Source organism: Tauraco erythrolophus, chromosome 1, assembly GCF_009769465.1.
Source record: "Tauraco erythrolophus isolate bTauEry1 chromosome 1, bTauEry1.pri, whole genome shotgun sequence".
Taxonomy (NCBI): domain Eukaryota; kingdom Metazoa; phylum Chordata; class Aves; order Musophagiformes; family Musophagidae; genus Tauraco; species Tauraco erythrolophus.
In genome coordinates, this window is record NC_141465.1 from 43606551 (window position 1) to 43633477 (window position 26927).

Genomic DNA, 26927 nt, shown 5'->3' on the forward strand with positions numbered 1-26927 from the left:
CAACCACATTAATACTTTTCCAAGAAGTGTTAAAAATAGGGTTTGCTTTTATATTTATAAAAGGGATACAATCAACTCATTCTTAAAATAATAATTAAAACAAAACCCCCAAAAAAACAAACCCAAGATAGCAAAAACCATCTCTAGTTTCTACACACTCTGTAGTGACTACTGTGAAGCAACCGATACAGATTGGGTATATTCTGTTGTTTGACAGGTATCTACCAAGTTACATGTTAGATGATCAGACTGTAGTGTTACCCCAAACGGGGGTCATTGTAAGGGCAGGAAAGAAGCAGTGCACATTATGGGAGTAGAAATGACACTGGAGCTCTCAGTGAGGGATGGGGTCCTTCTAAGAACAAATATTCTCCAAAAGAGGTGAACTGCAGCAGGCATGGCCTTCAGGAATCAGGCTAGGCAGGCCAACAAAATGGATGGTGCTTCTGATATCAACATAGCTTTGTCCAAGCATTCCCAAGAGAGGTTAAAACCAACCAAACAAAAAGTCTAAAACTATACTAATGAAGCAAAAAAGTTTCCTATCTATACAGCAGTCTCTTCATTTAAAAAAATGTAAATATACAAATTCCAATGATATATAAAACAAAGCTGAAAATGTGAATGGGAAGAGACATGGGTAAAACAGGAAGACTGATGCTACAAAGAAATTGCAAAAAACATATGTACAAGACCCTGTTTTTCCTCGTATGTTATCGATTGTAATGCATGTTTAACAGCAGCAGTCGAGGATGTAGTTCCAGGCACCGGACTGCAGACTCAGCTCCTACTCAAGGGGGTTGGCGGCCCCTTGCATTTCGGTCACCAAATGACACTTGATATACTGGTCTCCCGTGGCAAAAGGGGCAGTATCGCACTGTTTGTGTGAGCCTCTTCTGGATTCTGCTCCCTGTTAGTTTTTGTCTGCGGCCGCTGCCCATTTATAAGTGTCATAGGGATGTTGCAGTAGGTATGCTGGTTACCTATTGAGGTAAGTGGCAGGGTGCCGGTAGGAGGTACATCATATTCATAGCTTCGATAATAGTGTTTCTGGCGCATCTGTGAATGATATGTGTTATGAAAGGTGGAGCGCAGGTCTGGATGGGCAGTAGCAAGAGCAGTGGAGGTGGCAGCAGCCATGGAAATTGCGGAGACTGTCTGCAGTTCCCCAAAGGGCCCCTGCTCACTGACATCTAAGACCTGCTCGTGTGTGATGGGTTCAATCCTCTTAAAAGGCATTTCATACTGTAAACGTTTCCAGAACTTGGAATTCAACTTGTTGCATTTTGGTCCGTGCCATTTAATGACAGTGAGGAGCTTGATGGTATGTTTCAGGGCCTCGACCTCCTGGTAGTTCATAACTCCTCGCAGTTCACTGCATTCAATCAGTATCACTTTGATTTCGCCCGTGACTAACATGTTTCGAAGCCTTGTTTCCAGTTCAAAGATGCTCCAGCCTCTTCTTACCACATAATTTGGAGTCATGACGATGATCAGTCGCTTGCTTTGGTCTACACATCTTGCCACGTCTTCAATGTAGGCTACAAAATAAGACAATTGCTCAAAAATCAATCTAAGAAATCACTCCCATAGACTGGGTAGAAACAACAGAGGCAAATCCCTGCTCCCAGAAGAGCTCACAGAAATATGCAAAAACATCCTTTGCAAACGTGCCAGGTTTGCTTGCCAGGACATGGTCCTGGGCAACCTGCTCTGTGTGGTCCTGTCTGAGCAGGGAGGTTGGACAAGATGACCTCCAGAGGTCCCTTCCAACCTCAACCATTCTGTGATCCTGCGAAACATCTATTCCTCCATGCGCTATGCATTGTGAGTACTTGTTTACGAGATGTGGTTTTGTATCAATATCTATATCTTTATTGGAACAAGTGAGTCCATCACCATTTTTTTTCTTTAAAAAGGCAGCCACCCAGGTACACAACAGACCAACAACTACGGCTCAGTCAGGGGCTCAGTCTCAAACTCAAATGATACTCTGAGGTGTACTGTGGGATTAGATTCTTTTCCTTTCATGCCCCCACCACACACATGCACAAAATCCTGCAAATTAATGTTTAGTTTGCTGTAGATTTACAAAATATCCATGTGATTGTTTGATGTTGTGCTTTGCCTGTACCAGGCATTCCTTTCCTATCTTTAGTAAAAGATATTGATTTTAGTAGCTTACACTTATACAGTTACACTGAAGTTATGAAGAATACTACAGCAACTTACAAAAAATTACTGTACATAGGTTGGAATATGTGAAAGAAAAATGAAAAAGATCTAGTTGTACTAGCTGGAATCAATTCCAATTTTCAGTCTCTAAGAACGATCCAGTACCTCTGCTACACATTTATCTGCAGTGGACACTAACAGAATTCACTACTTTGCTCTGTTGTAGATGGTATTACTCATCCCTTGCCTTAGTCCAAACAGAAGTTTTTCTTTCCCGTATGAATTTCTGTAATAAGTACTTAGAGTCATGGCTATCTTTCCAGGCAAACTCTAAGGAACAGAAAGCATAGACCTCTGTGTTTGTTCCTAGATATGCAAGCTCTCAAAAAAATCTGTGAGAAAATGTTAGTCTCATTTATTTCCTTTACTTATGCATGTCTTTTCTGCAGTGTCTCACCTTCAATCAATATAATACAATAACTAAAAAATAATCCTCTTATCTAGGAAATACACATTAAGCATGTTTGGTGGCTTATCTTCGCCATTCGCTAAGACAAGGGAAGAAAGATGGCATTCTGAAGGAGTAGGTATAGAAACAATACTAATCACTGCATTTGCTATTTAGGAAACACACAAGCATAAAGACATGACTTACTTCCTGTTGGGATCAAATCTCTGTCTGGTATGAACAACTTGTATCCATAATGCTTTTCAAGCATATCTGGTAGGATCTCAAGAGCAAATCTTTCTTCTTCTCCAGTTTCTTGATTCCACTGGTCAGGATCCACTTTGGTATAAGATAGATATGCATCATAGTCTTTGTTGTCTAAGGAAAGACAGAAAGAAAGAAAGTTAGTGTATTAATTATTCTAGCAGACTTCCTAGATAATTCCCCAGAAATTATTTCTGGGATAATTTTCCAGGAACAGGAAATTGTTTAGATAAAATGGCAAGCTTTCACCAAATCTCCAGATATGAATCCATTCTCCCTTCCTGTTTCACATGGTAGAGGTAATATTTATTTACACAGATGAAAGGGAGAAGGGATCTGTATTCAAAGACTGAAGTCAATTTGTTCATAAACAATTGTGTAATTTATGTAAACATAAAAAAATGAAGGAAATCTTCTCAATTGTGGGGTGACAGCTTGTAAGCACAAAACAAAAGAGTTGCTGAAAAGCATTTGAATTCTTCTCTAGCTTTAAAAGGGAAAGAAAAGCATGGAAATACCTAAGCTAATGTGCAATTGTCTCTGTTGCATAGCAAAAATATTTCAGTCTTGCCAGATTTTTACAATAAATTTAGGGTCTGGGGCTGAAATGTTCTAAGCATATGTGTAGCTTTGCTTGTAAAACTTATTGGCTTTCCAGGTCTGAAATTACTGTCAAGCTTAAATCTTCATAACATCGGCTCCTGATAACGCAGTTGAAATCTCTTGAATTCTGTGTGCATATATTTGCAAATTTAACGTTGCATTAATGTACATTTTTTTACTTAATAGTGTGTTATTTCATTCCAATATAAGAAATTTACCCGTTTCTTAAATGTGCTTGATGTGCCTACTTGAAAGACTGAATCAAAAGAGCCATCATTAATTTTCATTAGGAGGTCAATAATGCCAAGTGCTCTGGAACTAATTCAGTGGAATAAGAGGTCACGTTTTGACTTTTGTTGTGAAGAAAGCAGGAAAAAATCAATGGCAAGAGTAATGAAATGTTAACATCCTTCTAACTCTCTTGACAACACTATGCACAGGCTATCAAGAATATCAATTGCTTGTAAAAGAGACCTGATTGAATACTCAACTCTGTGTCATAAATAACATTATATTTAGTCAATGCTGACTTCAGTTACTTTCTGAGCCACTCCTTTCTTCATTTTACACCTTTTTGTACTCTGGTAGCATTATCTGGAGAAGCCTGCCAAATGCAGGATGGGTGCAAAGAGTATAATGAAATTAATGAAACAGTGCTAATCTTTAACATTTTGCATTTCCTTCTGAGGAATCATGCATACTGTGTTATGCTCTGGTTTAATGCCATCTGGCAACCAAACATCACGAAAATTTAAAGTAATAATGATAAAAATAACAACAAAAATAATAATAAAGCATACAAATGAGTGATGTACAGCACAATTGATCACCATCCACTGATTAACACCAAACTGATCTGTGGCTTGTGATCTCAAAGATGAGAAATTCCAAAATTGCAACCCCGGAAGGGATAGAAAGCTTCCCAGTCAACTCTCATCCATATACTGAGCATGATGCTGCGTGACGTGGAATATCCCATTGGCCAATTTGGGCCCAAAGCCAAGTGCAAGGTTCTGCACATGGGTCAGGGCGATCCCCAGCACAAATACAGGCTGAGAGGAGAATGGACTGAAAGCAGCCCTGAGGGGAAGGACTTGGGAGTGCTGGTTGATGAGAAGCTCAACATGAGCCGGCAATGTGCGCTTGCAGCCCAGAAAGCCAACCGTATCCTGCATCAAAAGCAGTGTGGTCAGTAGGTCAAGGGAGGTGATTCTGTCCCTCTGCTCTTGTGAGATCCTATCTCTGGAGTAATGCGTTCAGCTCTGGGGCTCCCAACATAAGGAGGACATGGAGCTGTTGGAGCAGGTCCAGAGGAGGGCCACTGGAGACTCACATGATGGACTGAGATCATTGCCATGTAGCTCCATTCCTGAGGACAGGGACTCTAGTCAAATGAGACCAAAACTGCCTATCACCAGCAGTACCCTCAAGGGGGCCACTTCTCAGTGCATAAGTAGTATGTCATCATGGATGTTCACCTCCCCTAGTCTTAATCATTGCACACTCAAGGAATTACACTCAAGACTCCATCTGGAGTACTGTGTTCAGCTCTGGGGTTCATTGCAGTGAGTCCAGAGGAGGGCCACGAAGATGATCTGGAGCACCTCTCCTGTGAAGATGGGCTGAGAGAGTCAGAGTTGTTCAGCCTGGAGAAGAGAAGACTGGGGAGACTTTATAGCAGCATTCCAGTACTTGAAGGGGGCCTACAAGAAAGCTGGAGAGGGACTTTTTACAAGGGTGTGTAGTGATAGGACAAGGGGCAATGGATTTAAACTGAAAGAGGGTAAATTTCAATTAGATCTAAGGAAGAAATTCTTCCCTCTGAGGGTGGTGAGGCACTGGAACAGGTTGCCCAGAGAAGTTGTGGATGCCCCATCCCTGGAAGTGTTCAAGGCCAGGCTGGGTGGGGCTTTGAGCAATCTGATCTAGTGGAAGGTAACCCTGGCCATGGCAAGTGGTTTGGAACTAGATGATCTTTGAGGTCCCTTCCAACCCAAACCATTCTATGATCTATGAACAAAAAAAAAAAAGAAAAGAATAATAAGAAAAAGAGAAGCACTGCCTTCTATGGTTTACTCTTTTCATCATTTTCCTTTGGAGATTTTATGAAACCGTGATCCTTAACAATAGAAAAGCTTTTAATGCCTTTGACAATGCATTGAAATAACACTGAATGGATCAAGTATGACGTAAAGGGAGATTACACAGCAGGTTTTTGTTTCTACAGTAGGACAGTTTTAATCCAGGAACCCAGTTAACACAGAAAGGTCAAGAGATATATGGGGAAATTAAGACAACTGAAGAAATGATGATGCAGCCATGTTCTGTTGTCACCCTAGTAATGGTCATCACTATAGTACATGCTCAAGAGCAGTATTGCTCTATTGAAAGTCTGAGTAAAGATGAAAACGTATCATTTCTCAAACGGATAAATAATAAGAATAATGCAGTGTTCAAACTGTTTCAAAGGCTCAGAATATTTTCTGTTAAGATGGTTTGCATGTTCTTTCTTAGAGGGAAAATTATTCAGGCTATATGCCACTGTTTCCTTGCACATGTAAATATTGCACTAATGCATTTACTTGAAATATATACTTTTCATACCATGCAGGCTCCAGCATTTCCACTGACTACAACTGAATTATCCTGTATTGCAGGGAACATTTCCTTACACCCTAGTTCCCTGGTTTTAACAGCATTTGAAGGGAAAGAATGTCCAGGATCTAGAGTATGTCTATACAGATGAGTTCAGGCAATCATGAATTTATTCAAACTCCAGTCCAGCAAGATGTATAGTCTGGTATGGGAAACTGTTAGCTGCATTAGCACAGTGATTTTCCTGAGCTATTATACTCCTCATCTGTCAGGTTTTTTTAACATTGTTTGATGAAAAGTAAAAAGTTCAGTTTACAGCACAATTACCTTATGCGGTAATTTTGTTATCTGATGGCTTGACATACTGGCATGAGTAGACAATTTACAAATTGTGAAATGCCTGGGATACACAGGGGACGATCACATATGCCTTTTTTTACTTCTATGATATTTATGTATTAGCCTGCTTTTAGTTAATTGAAATTTTTTGAGTTATATTGCCAACTACATGAAACATTTTAAGTACAACAGGCAAAGAGCTACATAGCCATCAGAAACATATGTCTTGTGATGTGATAAAAGAGCAATGGCATTATTTACTATTTTCTCTAATTGCTATGAAGAGTCAAAAAATGTAGAATTTCAGTTGGAATGAAAAATGGGAGAACTGGTGAAGCTGTTGAAATCTCCCATCTCCAGGAAAGTGTTTAAACACACAGTAGATAAGGACTTTGCATGTGGTTCTTCTCAGTTAAATAGTCCCACTTACTCCTGCTTGTAAAGAGTGGGACTGACGCCTACATTATGAAGAACATTTCCGATCTTAATTCATGTTTTTTAACATGCTGTCCCAATGGACTGAGAGGGAGAGACAGAAGCCTGCGGACATCCAGATCTTACACCTAAGTCAAACTCTGGGAGCTGGGTCTCGTGTTTTAGCCATGTCACATGGAAGAAGGAGGCTTTCAGCTTTGCTCTCAAGCTCTTCGCTCTCAAGCTATTTTCCATGTAAGCCTTCCTTTGAGCAACACATTCAGGAGTCCCCAGACTCCTAGCAAGCATGCAGGAAGTCCATCACAGTGTTTTGGGTTTTTTGTCATTTACTGGAACATGTATTTTACCCATGAAAATATTTGATGTCAGCATATCAGCATATCTGCCTTTTCCAAGAAAAAACTTCACCAGAAAATTGCTAACCTGCTCCTAATTACAAATCAAGCCATAAAGGACTTGATATTACTACTTATATTACTATGTAGTATGACAATTACAGATTTGGCTACACAATAAGTTCAGATACTGGCTGGATCTAATATTCAGTGTCAGAAAAATAGGGCAAAAATCCAATTCAAAACAAACAAAGCTGGTAGAAAACTAAGCTTTTCTTTAAAAAGAGAATTTCTTCATTTTCTTTCATCAGTAAACAATTAAGTCTTCTATCCAAGCATACTCGGAATGAAAATGTGATTGAGTGTTGCTTGCACTTTGGCTTTAGATATAGATTATGCCATTTCAAAAATTTGTTTTTGTCAGGTTCCTGTGCATTAGCAATAAACTAGAATATAGTTACTCACTACCTGTTTCCTCCCACACTTAGGAAGAAAAATACCTGTGAATAACCAAATGCAGAGATGTTGATCATTTAATCTGGAACTTTTTTCTTTCCTGTGGAGATTGAAAGCAATTATCTACATATACTGTTGTACCTGAAAGCACTCTTATTTCCTTAACCATTTCAGAATTCTTTTTAAAGAAACTTATCAGAATAAGTTCATCTTGCTTTGCCTGCAGATATGCTGCAGAGCTGTATTGTGTAATGGGTGTCCTTTAATTTAGTGAACACAGCTGAGGGTGACATACAATATCATGCAACAGAAATATTTTGAAACATTTTGGTGCAATCAGAGAATCACAGAGTCATAGAATAGTTTGGGTTGGAAGGGACCTTTAAAAGTGATCTAGTCCAAGCCCCCTGCAGCAGGCAGGGACATTTTCAACTAGATCAGGTTGCTCAGAGCCCCACCCAACCTTGTGTTTCCAGGGATGGGGCATTTAAGTTTCCTCTTCCCATTGTTAGTCAATGGATAAGTAATCCTCTCCAATTATGCGGTTTGTAGTTGTTTTCTGCTGCCTACAGGTAGTATACAGCTAGGATGGAGCTCTTCAACTCAACAGCCTCTGTTTCTGTGCAGTTTTGTTGTACGCATTAATTGAAAATATTGAAACAAAACCTAAAGCAGACCTTGCATGGCCAAATTCAACTAGACTTGATGCAAAAAAGTTCTTTGTTATTGTACTGTAGAGAAGCATGAGAGCATGTGGAAGCTCTGGATTAGTTCATCACAATGAGGTCAAATACAACTCATGCTCGAAGTATGATGCATTGAGTCAACAAATGTTTCAGACAGTGCACAACCATCTGCACCACAAGACTCTGGTCAAAACAGACTGCAAGGTACAAACTTTGCCATATCATTTCAAGTGTTCTATGGAGTTGAAAGTGAAAACACTGAGGTCATGGAGCTACTATCAGCCACAGGTCTGAAAAAATTGTTTGTGTGGATCTTACAGGTAAACTTTGAGGGTGAAATCCCAGCTTCATTAATAATGTATGGAAACATCACTTTATTTAGTGGCCCAGGATTTTAGCCAAAACACCTGTTACATCATTGCAACATGCACTCTTTAATGCTGTCTATTTCTTTCAGTACTCATCCAAAGGCAGAATATGTTATCATATTCCCTGTAGCTTTCTACAGCGCTAATCCAGCAAAAGTGATATAAACTTTTAGGGGATGAAGTTGTAAACGCTACTTGTTATTCCAAGGATGTGCTCAGCAGCAGTCACTTAAAGGCTCAATGTAAGCATAAAATGAAACGCAGACTCTATATGCATATACTTTGTCACATGCAAATGGGATCTTTGGGTAAGTAAATTGCTATCAGACATCTAAGAACTCATCTGTATGCATGCTCTTTTAACAACTACACATGAAGAAATGATAAGCTGGTGCCTACAGAAAGATAGATAAAACTTCCTCTTCTACAGGGACCAGCAAACAGATTCAACTTTGAATTTGTATTATAGATGCACAAGTTTTCTAATGATTTCTATGTTGCGCTCCAAGAAGCCAGCAGTTTGGGCCTTTGAGGGTTTATTAAACCTTGAACATTGCAGATACTTCTGCTAATGGGGGACAGAAGAAGTATATATATGGATGAAAAATTAAAAAAACCCCAAACCTTCATAGAGTCAATTTTTTCTTATCAGTCATGTTCAAGCAGATGACAAACTTCAATTTTCAGCTGGCATGGTACGTTTCAGCACAAGACAGATTAATAGATCAAAATAAAGAGAAATCCCACAATGTCGTATTTCAAAGTGAATCTTACTCCAATGAAGCTGTAAGACGTAGACACCAGAGTCAGCCCATGCCTCTGTGCATCCCGAATTCCTCCAGAGCAATGAGCAGTGCCTTCAGAAATATCCAGTGCACTGAAGGCAGCTGACCACACAGCTCCGCAACTAGGTGCAGCCGGCAACACATCTGACTTTGGCAACTCTTCCATTTCTAGATCAATAGGGAACAGGACAGCTGATTCCTCTCTTTCCCCAGAGCACATGGCAGCCTAGTAAAGACTGAGATACTCATTACCGGAGTCTAGGAGCGATGCGCTGATTTAATTTGGAGTTTGAGGATTTCAAGTGGGCTTCTTAGAAATGACAGACTGGGTCCTCCCAGTGCTGCAGGGAGTTGGAGTCAAGCCAATGCAGGGGGCTTTCCTCTTTTAAAAGAACATGCTGCTTTCAGGAAAGTTTGCAAAGTATTGGGCTTTAAAAATTTCCCAGAGACTGCAGTTGCTTCAAAATTACAGTGACTATGGCATTTCATAATCTGTATTTGTTTCACGATTTGCGGGGCCACATTTAATGTACATATTGCAATAGTGTTCATCATCCTTAACATGATGAAAAATGCAATTTAAATGCTTAGTTGAGTAAAATGCCCAAATCCTAAGTCTTTTAAAATGTTTATACTTTTCCTCACAGTATTTACTGTTGCATATGAAGTTCACTTTAACATTTTCTTTTATTTTTAAATGTCAAGCTCTTTTAAAGTTAATAAAATGAAGCACTATTAACACTCACTTTTCCATGGCAAAGTATTTGTTAAGTAAGTGTAGCATTCCTAATGAGAGTTATCCTTGTGCAGAGTGGGTAATGGTGAATTGGAGGGAGGTTTTGTAAATGCAATGCTGGGAAAGAGGTTAAAGAAATCTAATCAGTTCTAAATAAGTTCTCAAGTATTTTCAGCACACCATAGAATAATAATAAAAAAATAAAAAATCCCTTGTCTCTAGTAGGCAAATTTATAAAAATATTAAAGCAATGGATATGTGTTTCTTTTCCTCTTTTTCCCCCCTTTTATTTATGTTTTTTCTTTTTCTTCTCCATTAAGCCATATTGAAATTTGGAAGGCTAAAGAACAGGAAAAAAAATAAAATAAATACTATTTTAAACTTGATTTTATAGAAAATCTATGAAAACTCCAAGATATCAATGCTTGATTTGACATTTCTTGAAAATTAGGAGTGATTCCCAGCAGATAAAAATTCAACCAAAAAATAATACAATGACATGATTTCAAGTGTAAAATAAATTCTCTCTGTAAGCTATATTTTCCCTGGTTTTCTACAATTACAGCTAAAATTTGTCATTGATAGATACATAAGATAGAATAATACTTCTTTAAACTGAATAACCTATTGTATTAAAGTTATTTTTTTTCTCTCATATTTAGTCTGATTTTGTATTCCTAGCTAAATGAAAAGTGAATCTCAGATGTTTCTCAGTCATTCTGATTAACATGGGAGTTTAAATTTATCACTACTACTGAATACATTCTACTTTCAATATAAAAAGCTGATGAAGCATTAATCTCAGAAGTTGCTCTTGACGTATATGAAAACTCAGAAGTCCTTATAAGAGTTTCAGAATATTAAAAAACTATGAAAGTTAAAAGATGGTGGTAGAAATTCTTCTCTTGGTTGCTATGAATTAATTCCAGGTCAAACACCAAACAAAGAAAAAAACCTGTTATTAGTAGATATTGAAAGATTGAATGGTTACTACCAAGCTGGAAACACAGGTTAACATAGTACTTATCTATGAAAGACTGGAAGAAACTAGCTACTATTTAAAAGAGGAGAAAGTAAGAAGAGGCACTAATAAAGAGTTTCATGTAAACTCTGAAAATGGAAGAATATAATTTTTTTCTATACTAAAGAAATTTCTTAAATAAAAAATGTGAAGAAGTGGTGCTCTTACTAGAGTCTTAAAGCAACTAGTTACCTGTATAAAATACATACTTAATTTTATGTATATTACTTAGTTCTATTGATCTTAGTGACAGTACTTGTATCTTATAATTGGATTAAATATTTTGAAAATGAGCTAAGACAGTCTTGACCTAGGCAAAAGCAGTGAAAAGTTAAGTAAATCATTATAGATATAAAAAAAAAAATTCAAGAGAGAAATGGCTTGGAAACAGGCTTTCAGTCTAAGATTCTTGAAATCAGATGTCAATATGCTTCATTCATCTCACCTACCTTGGAAATCTGCAAAGGGCTTTTGATAAAAAAACTTCATAGCTTAGAACATTTCGACAGAGCTGCTAGTTGAGGAACATGAGACATCTCAGTCTTCATTATTTATATATTATAGTATTTATTTTTTTTTTTTTCTGTTTTACATCTGGACATTCTAACCTATAACAATCTCAGTCTGCATTGATTTATATATGGTAGCATTTTATTTTTTTCTGGTTTATATCTGGACATTCCAGCCTATAACAACCTTTAAGTTTGGAATCTAAAGATGTTCTTGGTGATATTGTTATTTTATTTTTAAATATAAGTATATTACACATGTACTTTACATGCTATAAAATAGAAAGTGAGAAAAAAACAGGAATTTTTCTTTGAATTAGTAAATTTCAAGGACACAATCTAGAAAATCCCATATTCAGTGGAGATATAAATTGATATTTCATTGTTTGAATTACGTTTCAGATGTAAATAAATAACATCAACAAGAAGAGTTAAGAGAAGCACTGAAGAGAATTAAATAAGAGGAAAATCCCTTTTTGTGACCAGCAATATTTAGCAAGATGAAAGCGCTGCATTTTTCTAAAGGTGATTTTAATAGAATTTGAAATTGATATTCATAGAGTAGGATTTCTTACTGTCACAATTTGCCAATAGCCAATAAGAGTACATACGCAGTGGTGAGGCTGCTATTGCAGACTTATTCTATGGCTCCCCAGGGCATATTCTGTAATTGCAAAGTCACTAACTTCAGCAGTAATTTCAGTCTAGCTATACCTGCATAGCATAATCATTAACACAAGTGCTTTGGTGGTGCCTAAACCACTGGTAAAGGTTATATTTGAAAGTCAGCAACTAAGCCACACCTAAACATTAAGAATATTAAAGCGTTGCCTTTCCTTGCTGCGTAAGAGGCTTACAGGGACAAACCCCAGGAAACCACTAAGAAGTATATTTTACCTGCTCTTGTCTTGTAAAGTTAACAAGATATTATCTGGGCAATCCCATAGATCTGTCCATGAACCCTGCTAGTCTTTTACAGCTAAATAATAGTAAGGACAAAAATCATGATTACCTAAGGACTCTCAGGTGCAACAGAGACTTCAAGGCAGAAACTGTTTCATCAGACTCCTAATTTGAGCATTGATTTGCTTCCCTTCTGCAAGCAGAGGACACTCATGTCTTAAGAAAGTGTAATCAGCACACCAAGAAACAGCCGCTATAGATGTCATGTACCAAATCCAAACAAGATTTCCTGAATTTAGAGAGGTCAGCAGTGACAAATTTTAATCATTTTAGGAGCACTTTGGTTTATTTCAGCAATGATGGGGCGGGAGTGCTGGGGGTGGTGTGGAGAAGTAGCAATCTGCAGAACTGAAAGTGAAACCCAGAGGAACTCCCCAGCCCCAGCCCCATCTCCCATGTGCCTTCCCTGACTGCACCCCGCTGCACAGAGGCTGTGTCTTCCCTCAATTTGCTGAAGTTTCCTTTGCAAAGAAAGCTGAGAAAAAGATCAAACACCATGGTGAGCTCCTGTCCAACATTGTCAAAACAGCTGACAGTTTAACAATGATCAGCCCTCAGAAGTTTCCAGGGAAGTATCTATTTCTGAAAATTTTATTGTTTTCAGAATAACCCTGAACATTTCTTTGTTTGTATACCACTTCAAGGCATCATCTTCATCTTGTACATGAAGACATCTTGAGATTAAATTCTCCACTTAAACAGATTTGAGAGTTTCTGACCACCAAACTGGTAGAGATGAGTTATATCTCTGAGGCGCAAGGTCATGCCAAGCACATGGCATGTATTTACCAATGATCAGAGTGTTTTTCTTGCCCCTGTGCTCCAGCTCCCAGGGGGACCTGTCAGGCGTTCACAGTGAGGTCCTCTGACTAAACACCAGCATGTGATATTGCTCCTCACCGAAGGACACAACGGTGTTCATCATGCAATCTCCTGGTGTGGAGTCAGCTCCCAGGCAATTGGAAAGCACGAGCACAGAGCGGGAGGAAAAGCAGTTGTGAGCTGGATTTAATTATATTCCAATTTAGTAGGAAAGGCAGGGAATTAACCATAGAAACAAAAAGAAGGGCTTCAATGCCCATCCCCAGGAGACAATAAAGGTGAGACTGACCTAACGTGTTTGCAGGAGAGAAAAAAAACCAAAAACAAAACAGAAGGAAAATCTAGTCCACAGAATGAGAGAAAAGATGGGGAATTCAAAGCTGCAAGTTGGAGAAATGAGGAATCAGCAGCTGTGCTCACTTGCTTAATCTGCAGAACCCTTACATAAAGTAATAAAGTTGCATTAGCTGTAAGGGCTAAATACTTTATTTTCAAGAATTTCTCACAGTTTACCCATGCTTCTACAGAAATGTGTATGTTAGCCTGAGAAAAACTAACGTGTCTTTGGCTTGGAAAGGAAAGAAGAATTGTGATGAGATTTGACATCCTGAAGGGCTTGTTCTCAGATCAGGGAAGAAGCGAAGCATTGCATTTTAAAAGAGATTTTCAACTGAAAATTTTAATTGGACCTCACTTTTAAAGTGTTTCAAATCCTCTCTGGGCACAATATAGTGCACACAAAAAAAGCCTGGGATATTTTAATGTTTGCTTATGTACATGCTGTCCCAAAGTATGACAGAACATGGTGTAAATTATGAATAGCATGTGGGCGCCTTGCTGTTGCAGTGCAGGAGATGTGGTTAGAAGGAGATTTTAGAGTTCAGCATTTTGTGCCTGTCAGTAACAAACTAAGCCAAAGGAAAGGATCTGAACATATGTCTGCAATTTATTTCTGCACAAGCTGTGGCTTGGTCTTCTGTGGGGCATTTTCTCTCTGTCTTCTTGCTTTTGCAAGAGAGTAAGTGAGAGAGACAGAGTAAAAAGTCTGGCTGGAGTAACTTCATTGGCACAATGGGGTTTATCCACGTTGCTAGTGTATTTAATACAGTAGAAGCTGCATGTTTCCGTTAGGAATCTGCAAGTGGTATTATTCTTCTTATATTACTGTGGTTAAGTACACAAGCTATCAGTGTTTGCATTGATCCTCTAAGGAGAATCCGTGCTTTATCTTCTTTAACAACGATCTTTGCTCAGAAGACTACACTGAATGAATATTAGTTTTCGTCCTTTTGCATCCCAGAACAGTATCCTTTAGATGTCACTTTATTGTTGTTTAAAATGCGTGATTAAAGTATTGTTTCAAGGTGACCAGTGTTTGGGATGGGAGGAGAGGCAAGTGTGCAACACCTGATAGAGTCAGTTTGCAAATGAATTTGAATTATTTGATATAACAATAAATGACAGCTGTAAAAGTAAGAATTACTGATACTGAGAGCGAAAACATTAAAGTGCATCTATTTAAACAATTCTTAAATAAACTGTCTATTTCTGCATAATATAATATGACTATTATTAAATTCACACCATTCATGCAAGTAAGTGTGCCCATTTAAACTGGGGGCTGCTTCATGGAGGAGAACGATCTCAGCTCCTGAAAAAAAAAAGGGGTCTACCAAAATCCTCCATAAGTCACAGTCCCTCTGGGCCTCAGCTTCCTTCTCTATAAAATAAGTAGAATAACCCGATTTTTTTCCCCCACAGAGCTGCTATATTAATGCATCCTTTTTGTCAATCCAGTAGAAGGCTACAAAATGTTCTAATGTTTGTTATTTTGAGCATTTTCTATTTTGAATCCTTGTGCATTTTTAGATGGGCGGCAGAAATGGGTCATTCCCTGGTGATCTTGTTATGGAAGTCTTTCCCTTATACGTGGACCTCTAATTCTGCTGCTGCTCTTTTTTCTTATCAGTGACAGATTTGACCAGTGCTTGTTTATCACTACATATTTATTTTAATATGTCACTGTGGCTTCTGCCCACAGGCTATTACCTTGAACTGTAAAATAACTTTTATTAGTATTTCAGTAAAAAGAAGGTCCTGTCACCAAAGACATAGTGGAGGCACAAAACAGCAGGAACTCTGACCCAAGAAACCAAACCTAATTAATCAGAGCCTGCAGCTCAAACCAGTCTGCTGTTCAACAGCAGTTTTGATTAGTAGGACTAGAGGCAAAGACCTTTTTCTTTAGTGCTTAAACAGAGAAGAAAAGAAAATGTATGTATACATTTGACACCAGCTGGTGCATACATTGCAGTTTACTTTGTTTAAGCTGGATGTCCTTGAATCACAGAACAACTTTAATGACCGTTAGCTGCTCTCTCAGTGATTTAGTAAATGAACTCAAGAAAATCAACCGCTGGATACATTCCCAAACACTCAGTACAGTTTATTGAAACTGATCCATTTAAACAAACAGTAAATTGAGATTCACTTCAACCTCTACCTATTTGGCGAATACAATTAGGGAAGACACTCCCTAGCTTATGGAGAAGTGAAGCTGGCTTTCAGTACCGACAAAAAGTGAAAATCTTTAATGCATCAATGTTGGTAATTTACATTCAGTGTTGGGACTAAAAATCTAAAAGACCTGGGTGTCTTCTGAAGCTCCAGAGAGCAGCATGTACATCAGCTCAGCAATCACTGCTGCTAATGTGCTGTATGAGGAATGCATATTCAAGTCAGTGCCTAATGCAGTGAGAAGCAAAAATGGCAGTTGTTAACGCATCTTGAGCTGAAATGAAATTTGGGCCTTGGTGGAGAGAAATAAAAACCAGGCACACTTAGAAAGTAGGAAATGTACTAAGAAGCTGCCTTACCTCCATCTAGTTCTTCAGCTCCAAAATGATTCCTGTAGAAAAGCATAATCTCTATCTTGTAACACTTGTAGATAGTCACTAAACAAACAAGCAGCAGCAGAATAGCACCAAGCCCACCAGCAAGCTCAACTGTGTACATCAGCTCTGCAAAGAATTACAAAATGCAATAACAATCATATTCCAAACCAGAGAAAGATTAGCAGCAGACCTCACAATTATGTTAAAAATTAAAATATAATAATGAATGATGAGTTATTTATGTATTTATTTTGTTACAGGGCCCTTGAAGAAATACCTAATTGATAGAACTTTTTTTCCTTTAATAAAATAGTTTTTCCTCTGGGAAACCATCTGAATTGCTCATTTAAAACATAACAATTGCTGGGGATGTGTGTGTGTGTATGAATATGTGCATGTATGTAATGTATTCGATAACTCTCTTCCTTGAGAGTTTTGATATATATTCGATAACTTTCTTCCTTCTCTCTCTCGGTAGATAGACCACAGTTTGCTTTACAGAGATAGATGTTGACATTCCACTTACAAAGAAAACAGAAGTGAATGTTCCTTTTTTGGGAGACTATAATGCAAACACAGCTCCTCTATTATTCCACACAAATAAGATGAGTTTCAGTCTACTGGACAAGGTTACGCTAAGGATTTGATTTTTTTTTTTTCAAAATAAAATAAAGTAAAATAAAATAAAATAAGCCTCAAAAACTTGAGAGATGTGAAGACAAGTTATCCAAGGAACCCCACAGCCTCACATGTCGGTTATGTGCTAATATTTTTGACACAGTTTCCCAATGATCTGCAGTTCATCTTCATTCTCCCCTTCCCCCAGAGGGGTTAGCTTGTGTGTCGTCACAGAAAACCATCGTGATTTGTCTGTTCTGATGTTACCATTCAGACTGTGACCCTCTGGTGCCTTTGCTTCACTCCACCAACGGAGACTCACATGATGAATTGAGGTCGTGGCCATGTAGCTCCGTTCCTGAGGACGAGGACTCTGGTCAAATGTGACTGCAACTGCCTACCAGCAGCAGTATCCTCAGTGGGGACACTTCTCAGTGCATAAGTAATATGCCATCGTGGACTTTCACTTCTCCTAGTCTTCACTCCTCTCCTCTTTCACTCTACAAGTCTTAACCCTTGTAGACTCAAGGAAGCACACCCAGCTATGTGGCATCCGTTTTGTTGTTACTTTTCATCTGCTTACTGACTGAAAACTGGCAATGTTAAAAAAAAGGAGGTTGGGAGGCGGAAGAGCATTACTAACAATGTTGCAATTTGAAATGAGTAATAAATGGCATATCTTAAGACCACCCATACTCTTTTAATATCACTCAGTTTTCAGGAATGCCAAGAAATCAAATCTTGGAAACCCAAAATATACAGCTTGCTTCAGAAAACCTGTGCTAGAGAAAGCTCAGTTCCATATTATTTTCACAGTATTCCCTTTCAGTGGGCAGCTTCTCTCTGAGTAAAACAGGTAGCCCTGAATTAGCCTTTTTGTGTGTGTGTGTGTGATTATGCAGATACGTTATTCCAGCACAGTACAATTCAATTAGAGAAATAAAAGGTTAGAGGAAAAAGTGACAATTCCATTTATTTTGACTGTGTCTACCGAGACTCACACAGTTTTTTTATTATTTTGAAGCAACTGTAAGAAAATTTCATTGCTCTCTAGAAGACACTATAAGTGTAATAAAATAAAATAAAAAGGCATTTATATTCCATGTCATTCTCTCTAAAACTGTGCTGGAAACTCCTTTGTGTTAGATATTTTTAAAACTGACATAGTTATTTCTGACTTTCAATGGTTTTCTGGTCCAGAGAGGGGAATGTTATTAAAAACACCCAACAAAAAATTGTTTGCATAGACAAGTAATATGGTATTTTAGAATGGAAATGGAAATGCAAATGGAAATTACTCTGCACTTGCTTACTATACCCTGTTTATCATTTTGTACTGCAGGTGATGCAGCTGTTCAACGGTAACCAGAAGAAAGGCTTTAATATTTTGGGTTGCTAGGCACAAAATACTCTATTTATGTGCCTGCTGTTATGACTCATTAAAGGCAAGGAAAAACTTTACAGTTAGAAAACAAAAGTTTTTCCTAAATTAATGATTTTGAGATTAAATGGAAAAAATAACTGCAGGTAGTCATCTGTTCTCTGTGTACTGTGCATGAAATCAGACTAATGCACTGTATCACTTTTACCATCAAAGAGTCCCTCAGTTATTTTTTTCCCCATAAAATTATTCAAGACAATGCCTACATTTTTACTTCAGTAAAGTCTATCTGAACACGCACGAAACTGTCCCAAATTAGGCAATCAAAGCAAACAACAAAATTCTCTAAGTCACCCTGAAATGTACTAAAAATTACCTTGTTGTGTGCTGCTGCTGAGCCCATCACGATCACTTACGAGCACAGGGATAAGGTGGTTCGTTCTTAAACAGATTGGTTTGCAAAGTTTCATGCTCTATCCATCTAGCATAGCAAGTTTGCATTTTCCTCCGTGCTGGACCAACGTCTATGAGCACATGTTCGCTCTCTGCCTCGGGTGCTCTTTGTTGGGGTCCAGAGGCAGAGCTGACCCCCCAAAGTGCTGGAAGTTGGGACACCCATATCCATGTGGCACCAGGAAAGGTGGGACGGGTTGGCTGGGGCTCAGTGCCACACCAAGCCGACCGATTGCTTTCAGGCTCTGAGGTAGCGTTCCTGTGGTACACTAAGCAGAGGGTAACGCTGTCCGCAGAATCCCCGCAGCAGATTCCAGGGGAAGCTGCGCCGAACTGGAAGTGTGAGGAGCAGGAGCCATTTCACCTTTCCGTGCCTTGGTTTTCCCAGTGTGAACTGGGGAGGGGGCTTCTGACTCCTTGGTAGGAGATGTTACTCCTAAAGGTGCTCCACGAACACTGAGGGTGTCGGTGATGCATACATCAACAATGACGTAGTGATTCTTACAGCTAAGTTAAAGTGTAACAGTGAGGTTGGAGTGTAAGGTTACCTTCACAATAAGAATTTTTCCTGCTGCTTTATTCTGCCTTCTGCACTGGGATTTGAGCACAGTTGCTGCAGCAGGCATTACACTCCCTTTGAAGTGTGATCTGTTTTTCCTGCTGAAATTCAAGTTTCCTGTAGTGGCTCCACGCTAAAAAGATTCAATTTCAGCACAATTCCACATCAGAGGGGAGAGACAAAATGTGCAAACCTTTCAAAATCTATTTAGTCTCTGTGTTACAATGCTCAAATTACAGACCTGGCCCTCTTTAAGGAGCTGAGGCTGAATGTAGGAAAACAGTAAAGGAAAATTACTTGGCTAACCCTTAGGGGGACAGGCATTCTGTTAAACACAACAAATGTGCGAGTGCCAGGGAGTCCCATCCAGAAGCACAGCAATCATTTAGTTACAGACAATTAACAATAGTCCTCCAGTAGCACAGGAACAGTTCTACTCTGAGGGAAAACACATCGATTACTGCTGCAGTAGTAGATTGGTTTCTGAATAAATAGCTTCAATTTAAAACAAGATTTGTTACAAGCTTTTTGACCAATGGCTACAATTTTTTTCCTTATTGGGAGGCTTTCACCAAGGAACCCAGTGAAAGAGATGGCTAATTAAAATGAAGTACGTGTTCTCTCCAAATATCTGGGATGATACGGCTGGTAATAAATGCACTCATTTTCTACTGATTTCATGCTAATTATTAGGCATATTTGTAGGATGTATCTTTGATCTTCACCTGGCTTTAATATTTGATAAACTTCCTTTCGCTGTGCCATGCAGGTAATTCACTTACGGTAGCTGGAGTTGCAACAAGAAAGTAAATAAAAGGGTGCCTTCAAAGATTCATATCTTTTGAGTTATACAACATGCTTCAGGGACTTAACATTTAATGATCTGTGATAATTTAAAATTAATCATATTCTATTCATTAGTCCGCATATAGCTGAGCTACTAAGAAAAATAATTATATTTCAAACATTCTTTCTTTGTGATTTATAACTCTTCAAGGACATATAATTTATATCTGTGTATTCAATTTCTGAACCTTTTTCAAAATCCAATTACAATCTATCTAAGGTTTCAATTTTGCAATCACGCAGATTGCTTAACTTCACGGACTGTAACTAATCCCTCTGAAGTCAACAGGACTATTCACAGAGCTTCAGGTTAGCACACGCATAAATCTTTGCAACTTTGTGGCCTACGCTCGTTACCATTCTCTGCTTGTCTTGGACGATTTAACTCACAAATCTACAAGGTTTACTTAGAGACAGTTCTCAGTCTGTCTAGATATACTTTCATAGACTTCAATTATTAAAGAAACATAAAGGTAACAAACAGAATTTGGAAGAGGAGCGGTTGAAGACAACACTTAAGCTCTTGTGATGACACTTGAAAGAAGGCAGATACTGACAACCAACGCAAGACTGATGTGACGTAGCATGGAGCTTTGGTTATAAAGAGGTGTGTTTCTTCTAAAGGAAGAAGGAGGCTGGCTAACACAGGAATAGTCGTCTGAGTCTCATTTCAAACATCAGCAGTAAACAGAGTTTAGATTAGGAAGAAAGAAACTCATACAGTTTAAAAATAGAGAAGTGAGTGGGATTTTTTCTTTTTTTTTCTTTTTTTCCCTGCTTAATACAGTATTCATTATGACACGGCTGTAAAGCAATTTATCTTTCCAAAGTACAGCATATGGAACCAGAGCTTTGTACAGCATATACATATTCAACATGCATGTATATAGATAAACTATTCTCTACTTTTTAGGATTTTTTGTTTGTTTGTTTCAACATGCCAAACAAAATCTGGTTTTGTTTAAGGTACCTAAATGGCTTTATGGATACAGTTGTGCATAACTATTTACGGATATTGTAGGAAAATAATACTTCTGATACCAGTAGAAACAGATTTGGGCTGTTCATTAGCTTGATTATGAAATAATTTCTTAACTCAAAGTATAGGTTTTCTGCCGGCATAGCTCAGGCATGCCTGTAGATTTCTGCAGAGTTGACTTAAGGTGGCTAAATTTAGTTACAGTTTTTAATACATTTTTCAGTGCATTAGTTTAATTTTTTTATTAGAACTAGTGATACCTAGCTAGCTCACTTCATTTTTTAGATCAGTATATAATATATACTCCTGATTCATCTATGAAAAAGAACTAGTCGGGTTCCGGATTGTATGTACATATTTACGTATGTGTGCAAATATAAGACAGAAATCTTGTTAACCTATTCATTAGTATGACAGGCAGCATATCTGAGCCTTGGTCCTGTTGGATTTCTCAGTGTTATCAGAATAGAAATAGTAAATTACTATAATAGAAGTATATTCTTACCAATGACATTTTTATTTCTTCTGAGGAGTGCGGGATACCTGTTTCCAGCAGGAGAATAATTACACTATCTCCAACAGCACATTAGCTCAAAAGAGGATAAGGTTGAAAAAATATAGATGCTACAATGTTACTGAAGTTTACTACATTTAAATACAGAACACTGCATTTTAAAGGCAGTTTATACTTCAGGTTGAAGGGAAAAAATCTTCATGTTGTGGAATTGCATTAATCTCTAGTTGGCCTCTCCAAATAAATGAATTGTGTATGACTTAAAACCTTACTGATTAGGAGAGCTTCTGTTTGCTTATTGCACTACAGAAATCAGACAGCCCACACAATTACTTCTTTTAGATCTTCTGAAAGAAATGAATGTAAGGAGCACTGGGAGGTGCTAAAATGTGGGGGAAAATGGAGTACCAAGTTCCAAGGATGCAAGATCATAAAACATACTGTTTACATTTTTCCTAGGATAGCATTAATGAATAATTTAGCTCTGCATGGGTTATGGGAACAATTTGTGACATTTTATTTTAAAATATTTCCATCCTTGCCAATCAAGGTTAGAATTGCACTTAGGCATTACATAAAGAGAACAACTATGATAAAAGTGGTACAAAAGCTGTTTTAAAAAGGAATCTGTTAAATGAACTAACTTGTTTGACACTTTGTCAGAGGAAAGTTAGATTTAGGCACATGCTAATTAATCTGACTAACCTTTTTACTGGAGACGTCTCTTAGATGAGAAAAACCTTCCTGATGAAGAAAATGGTCTTATGAAGAGCTTCTATCAGGCAGTAGTCTTTAGTATTCTACTAATTTACTGGTTTTAGATGAGATTGAATGTAAAAACAACAGTCACTTTCAGTTAGATTTGGGACAGGAAGGGAGGCGATATTCAACTTTTGGCCCCGTGTCATAAACCTCTTGGGTGACTGAACCTTTGCACCGTCCAGGACAGTGACAACTTGAAGGCTTCTTCAATGGCCATAGGGGAATGAATAATCAATTCCCATCGAATCAAATCCAATTTATATTCTAATTCTAAACCCTGGTGAAAAAAAGCTGTTTCTGCAGTGCAGAATAAAAACTGAATGCTTTGTATGCTGGAAGAGATACATGTGTAAGGCTTTAAGTGACTAAGCAGGTCAGAGTTTTACAGCAGTTTTGCTTCCATTGAGACTCAGAGATTTGCTGGAATGTTCAGGTAATTAGGACCAATTAACAGAAGTTGAAATATAGAAGTCATTGCTCTCATTTCTCACATGACAAACTCCCATTCAAAAATTTCAAAAATATCGTGAAGCTTTATGGCAAAGGAATCTCTAACACCTGCAGTTACTTTGCAGAGGTTAGAAAAGAACTAGTTTCTTTTCTCTTTTAAGTCTCAATTATCACTCATCACTACCACTGCGTGAAATCATGTCCTAGTGACTGAAAATGCTCACGAGATCAAAAACTTAACTTATTCAAGTCCTTAAGTAATACACAGTTTTACACTATTATGTAAATGACACTGTAATTGTCAGTAATTCTGTTACCGTTAATAACCATATGAAGAAAATTCAGAATTACTTGCTATTCAGAATTTGCTATTAAATGGTACAAGAAATATTAATATTATGTTTATGCATTAATAAATCATGAGTTTAAAGTACCCCTACCTATTCATAGGTTTCCTTAAGTTGTCTTTCCTATGCGAAGTACTAATGTGCAATTTCATGGGCAATTTCAAACAGAATCAACCTCTTCCTCTAAAAAATTCATTTCAGTTAAATTATTTTTTTGACCCAACAGAAAAAAAAAATTGTTTTAACCATCCCTCATTAGTTTATAGTCAATAAGACCTATATATTCCCATTGACAACACCTATGACAGAGGAAATTAAATCCAAAACATAAAAGAGGCCCAGGGCAGGAAACTAGACAGCACTGAGAAAATGAGAAGAAAGCAAAGGAGATACTTCGAAAAAAATACATAAAGTGTGTTACCTGCTCTTAGTTCTGGTGTCTGTCCCATGAAAAATACAGGTATACTATTAAGCTTTTAAAATAATATCGATATCATTATCAAAATAATACCAAGACAGAATTTGAGATTATTTTTGCTTTAGATTTCTAGCTGCAGACATGCAACCAAGAATTTCAACAAAAAATAATCACATAATTAGATAATAATCTGTATTTCCAACATAGTTTACGATTAAATGAGACTACGAAGGCTTTGATCCAGCATGAAAGTCATACTTTTCAATACGTAATATCATAGAAGAGCATTCTTTCTCCTTATGCATTACATTTTTGTCTGTTATGTTGATAGACTATGGGCTTGTCTTCTTGAGTTAAAAACCTATGAAAAAAATAGAATTATAGTGTATGATCCACCCCTTATATCATTTGCAATATGTGGTCTGTCATTAATAAATTTGTGCTTAGCTGCTGCCAGTACCACTCTCAAAATTAATTTCTAGAAGGTTCCTCTACCTGGCTGAAGATTAACCTGTAACTGCTACAGATGATCGATGATAGCTATCACCAATAAGTAACAAAATCAGCCTTAGATTATAAGAAGCAGATTTTTTTTTTTTTTTTTTTGCTCCCACACAAGAGAAAATAACTTGATTATTGTAAAGGTGATAGAAAGAGATTTGGCCAACAGCTGGCAGAAGAGAATGAAAGCTAAATCTCTTGGGTTCTGATCCCTCTCTTTTTCTGATTATTTTTGGAAAAATGTTATAGAAATTGACCAGAAAAGGAAACAGCATTAGCATTGCCATACTTAAAATGCTTTACTGCCTTTAGCTCTGAGTTAAATGCTCCCTACACACAGCATCTGAAGAAAGTTGAGAGTCTCAAAATGGTTAGCTGGATGCACAAAAACATCCATCAGTTTTCTGCACTGGCAGTCAGAAAGCAGCAGAAACTCAGGAGAAGATGGGTGCTGAGCTCCCCGAGATGCACAGAGCTGATGCCCGGGCTAGAGGGAGGTGCCATGCCCCAGTGTCCTCCCATGGCTGGAGGCCTGGGCTGGGTTGGCTTTTCCTGCACTAGTGGTGCTGGAGCCCAGGGTAGCTGTGTTCTGCTCCCCTCCCAGAATTCCTCTCAGGAAAGGAGAGGCCCCAGGGTTCTGTTCCAGTGCCACACCAGGGAAGGAGCAGAAGACCCTCTCCCCAGCTGAATGCGCCAGGTGCTGCTTTGTGGTGGGGACCACCACAGGATGGATCCTGCTTGCGTTTCCTGTAATTGCAGGCATATCCAAAAGCTTCCCCTGGAAGCTTAAGTTTACAGAGAACATGTTGACTGGGCTGAAGCAGCAGTTGCAAGGGTGTTTGAAAGGCTCAAATCTGGTACCTGAACCCCCACTGCAGCGTTTAGCCCTAAATACCTCTTTTCCCAGGAAGGCTCTTTGTTGAGTAACAGAGCTTCCTGCTTTCCTGTCCTTTCTGACACTGGTGATAGCGTACCACATATGAAGTTTAAGAAGATTTGCGATTTCTTTTTGCGAGTATCCAGTGAACATTCCAGATTCAGCATTTTTCTAGACTTATACCACTGGGAAAAAAGATCACTAGCTAGAAAGCCAGCCAAAACTAATACCTCTGCAAATGCCTCAGTGTTCAGGAAGCAAATATATCTAATTGTTAGGTCCCAGTTGTTCCAATTGACCCAATAATCAGAAATTAATAAACAGCCAACTCATCCCTAGCAGAGACTAAATGTGGATCTAAACAGGGAAACCTAAAACGAAGTGTTGTCATGGTGATATACAGGAGACTAAGCAAGCAGTGCAAAGCTCCTCTTCCTATGAGACCTGAGAGACTAGCTCAAATTTTTATCTGTCATGGTTAATTTATCATTTCACTGAAACAGTTGTCAACATGCAAAGTATGTAGAAGGCTTGTAACAAGTATCCTTTGTTTTTCAAGGGCACAACAGATTTTATTTCCAAATCACAATTTCAGATTCAGCCTTATTTAAAAAGGAAAAGAAAAAAAATGAGGGGAGTCTTTTTCTATTTGTAGCTTTTTGCTATTTATAAGGGCAATTAAATATTGAGATTACTTCCTCTTAAGCATGTCATCATGAGGCCACATACTGTGGTGTGTTTGACATACCAATTTCTCCAAGAAAGGCAGCAAGGAAAGTAGACCCTTGCAAAATTTATGCACGCACACTATTAGATTAAAAAGCTGGTGGTGACAGAACAGAAAAGACTTATGTGTTGCCAGTCTCAGAGCTACTACTTGTATGGAAGGGAAAATAAGGACTCACCATCAGCATGTGACTTAATACACATCAGTTAATTAGGTATCAGTTTTAAAATAATTTAAGACTTAAAAAAATTCTTTATTTTCAGTCTTCTATGTAGTAATTTCATTATTAAAGACAAGCCGTTGGATTTCAGTGTTGGTTGGGTTAAGCTCTTGCTCTGGGTTCAAACACCTCTGAATTAGGAGTGTATGACTACTAGCTGGTAAACTGTTGAGGTTAAGTAATTTACTTAATAAGTTAATTTCCCATTTCAGTAAATTCAAGAAAATATGGCAAATGCCAGGCTAAGCAGAACATCTGGTTATTTAGATCTACATTTTTTAAGAAGCAATGACAAGAGTTCAGAAAAATTACTACAAATTACTTCTATTAATTTAATTGGAGGTACAAAAAATATGTTTCAATAAATGAGTCACACTATGTTGATTTATGACTTCCCTTTAAACTTAGAGAGACTTTGCGTACTACAAGACTAAAACTAGGGAAGACGTCACTGCTTTGATGTAAATTGAGATGCCACAAGCAGTTCAGCATGACAGTAAGAACCTGGTTTGCTCACCTTTAAGAAACAGTCTGAAAAAAGCACAGTAATGACAACGAAGTATAGACACTGCTCCTGATTATTCTTTGCTCTCTTAAACCAGTGGGATGCTGCATGAGGGTGGGGAGCATCAAGCCCAGGCATGTGGAGCACTCTCTGGGAGGTAAAGTGAACAAAGTGGATGTGGGAACCTTGCTTTGCAAGAGATTCTCCACTTCTCCATAATTATCTCTGTGGGAGATGGCTGTGGCCATTAGGCAGGCTGGAATCATGGGATGTGAGTGGTGAGTAGAAACAGGAAGGTCCTTAGAAGTTTCTGTCATGATACTTCACTTCAGAAAC

The 26927-nt window shown here is 38.0% G+C and overlaps 1 protein-coding gene across 1 annotated transcript in view; it reads right to left on the reverse strand.

Annotated features, from left to right (window-relative positions):
- Positions 1–822: 822 nt before the first annotated feature.
- Positions 823–26927, reverse strand: part of IL1RAPL1 (interleukin 1 receptor accessory protein like 1) — a 375876-nt gene continuing 349771 nt past the window's right edge. The window contains 3 exon segments of the mRNA XM_086615469.1: positions 823–1541; positions 2831–3001; positions 16417–16560. Coding sequence (XP_086471595.1) covers positions 823–1541; positions 2831–3001; positions 16417–16560 — 1034 coding nt within the window.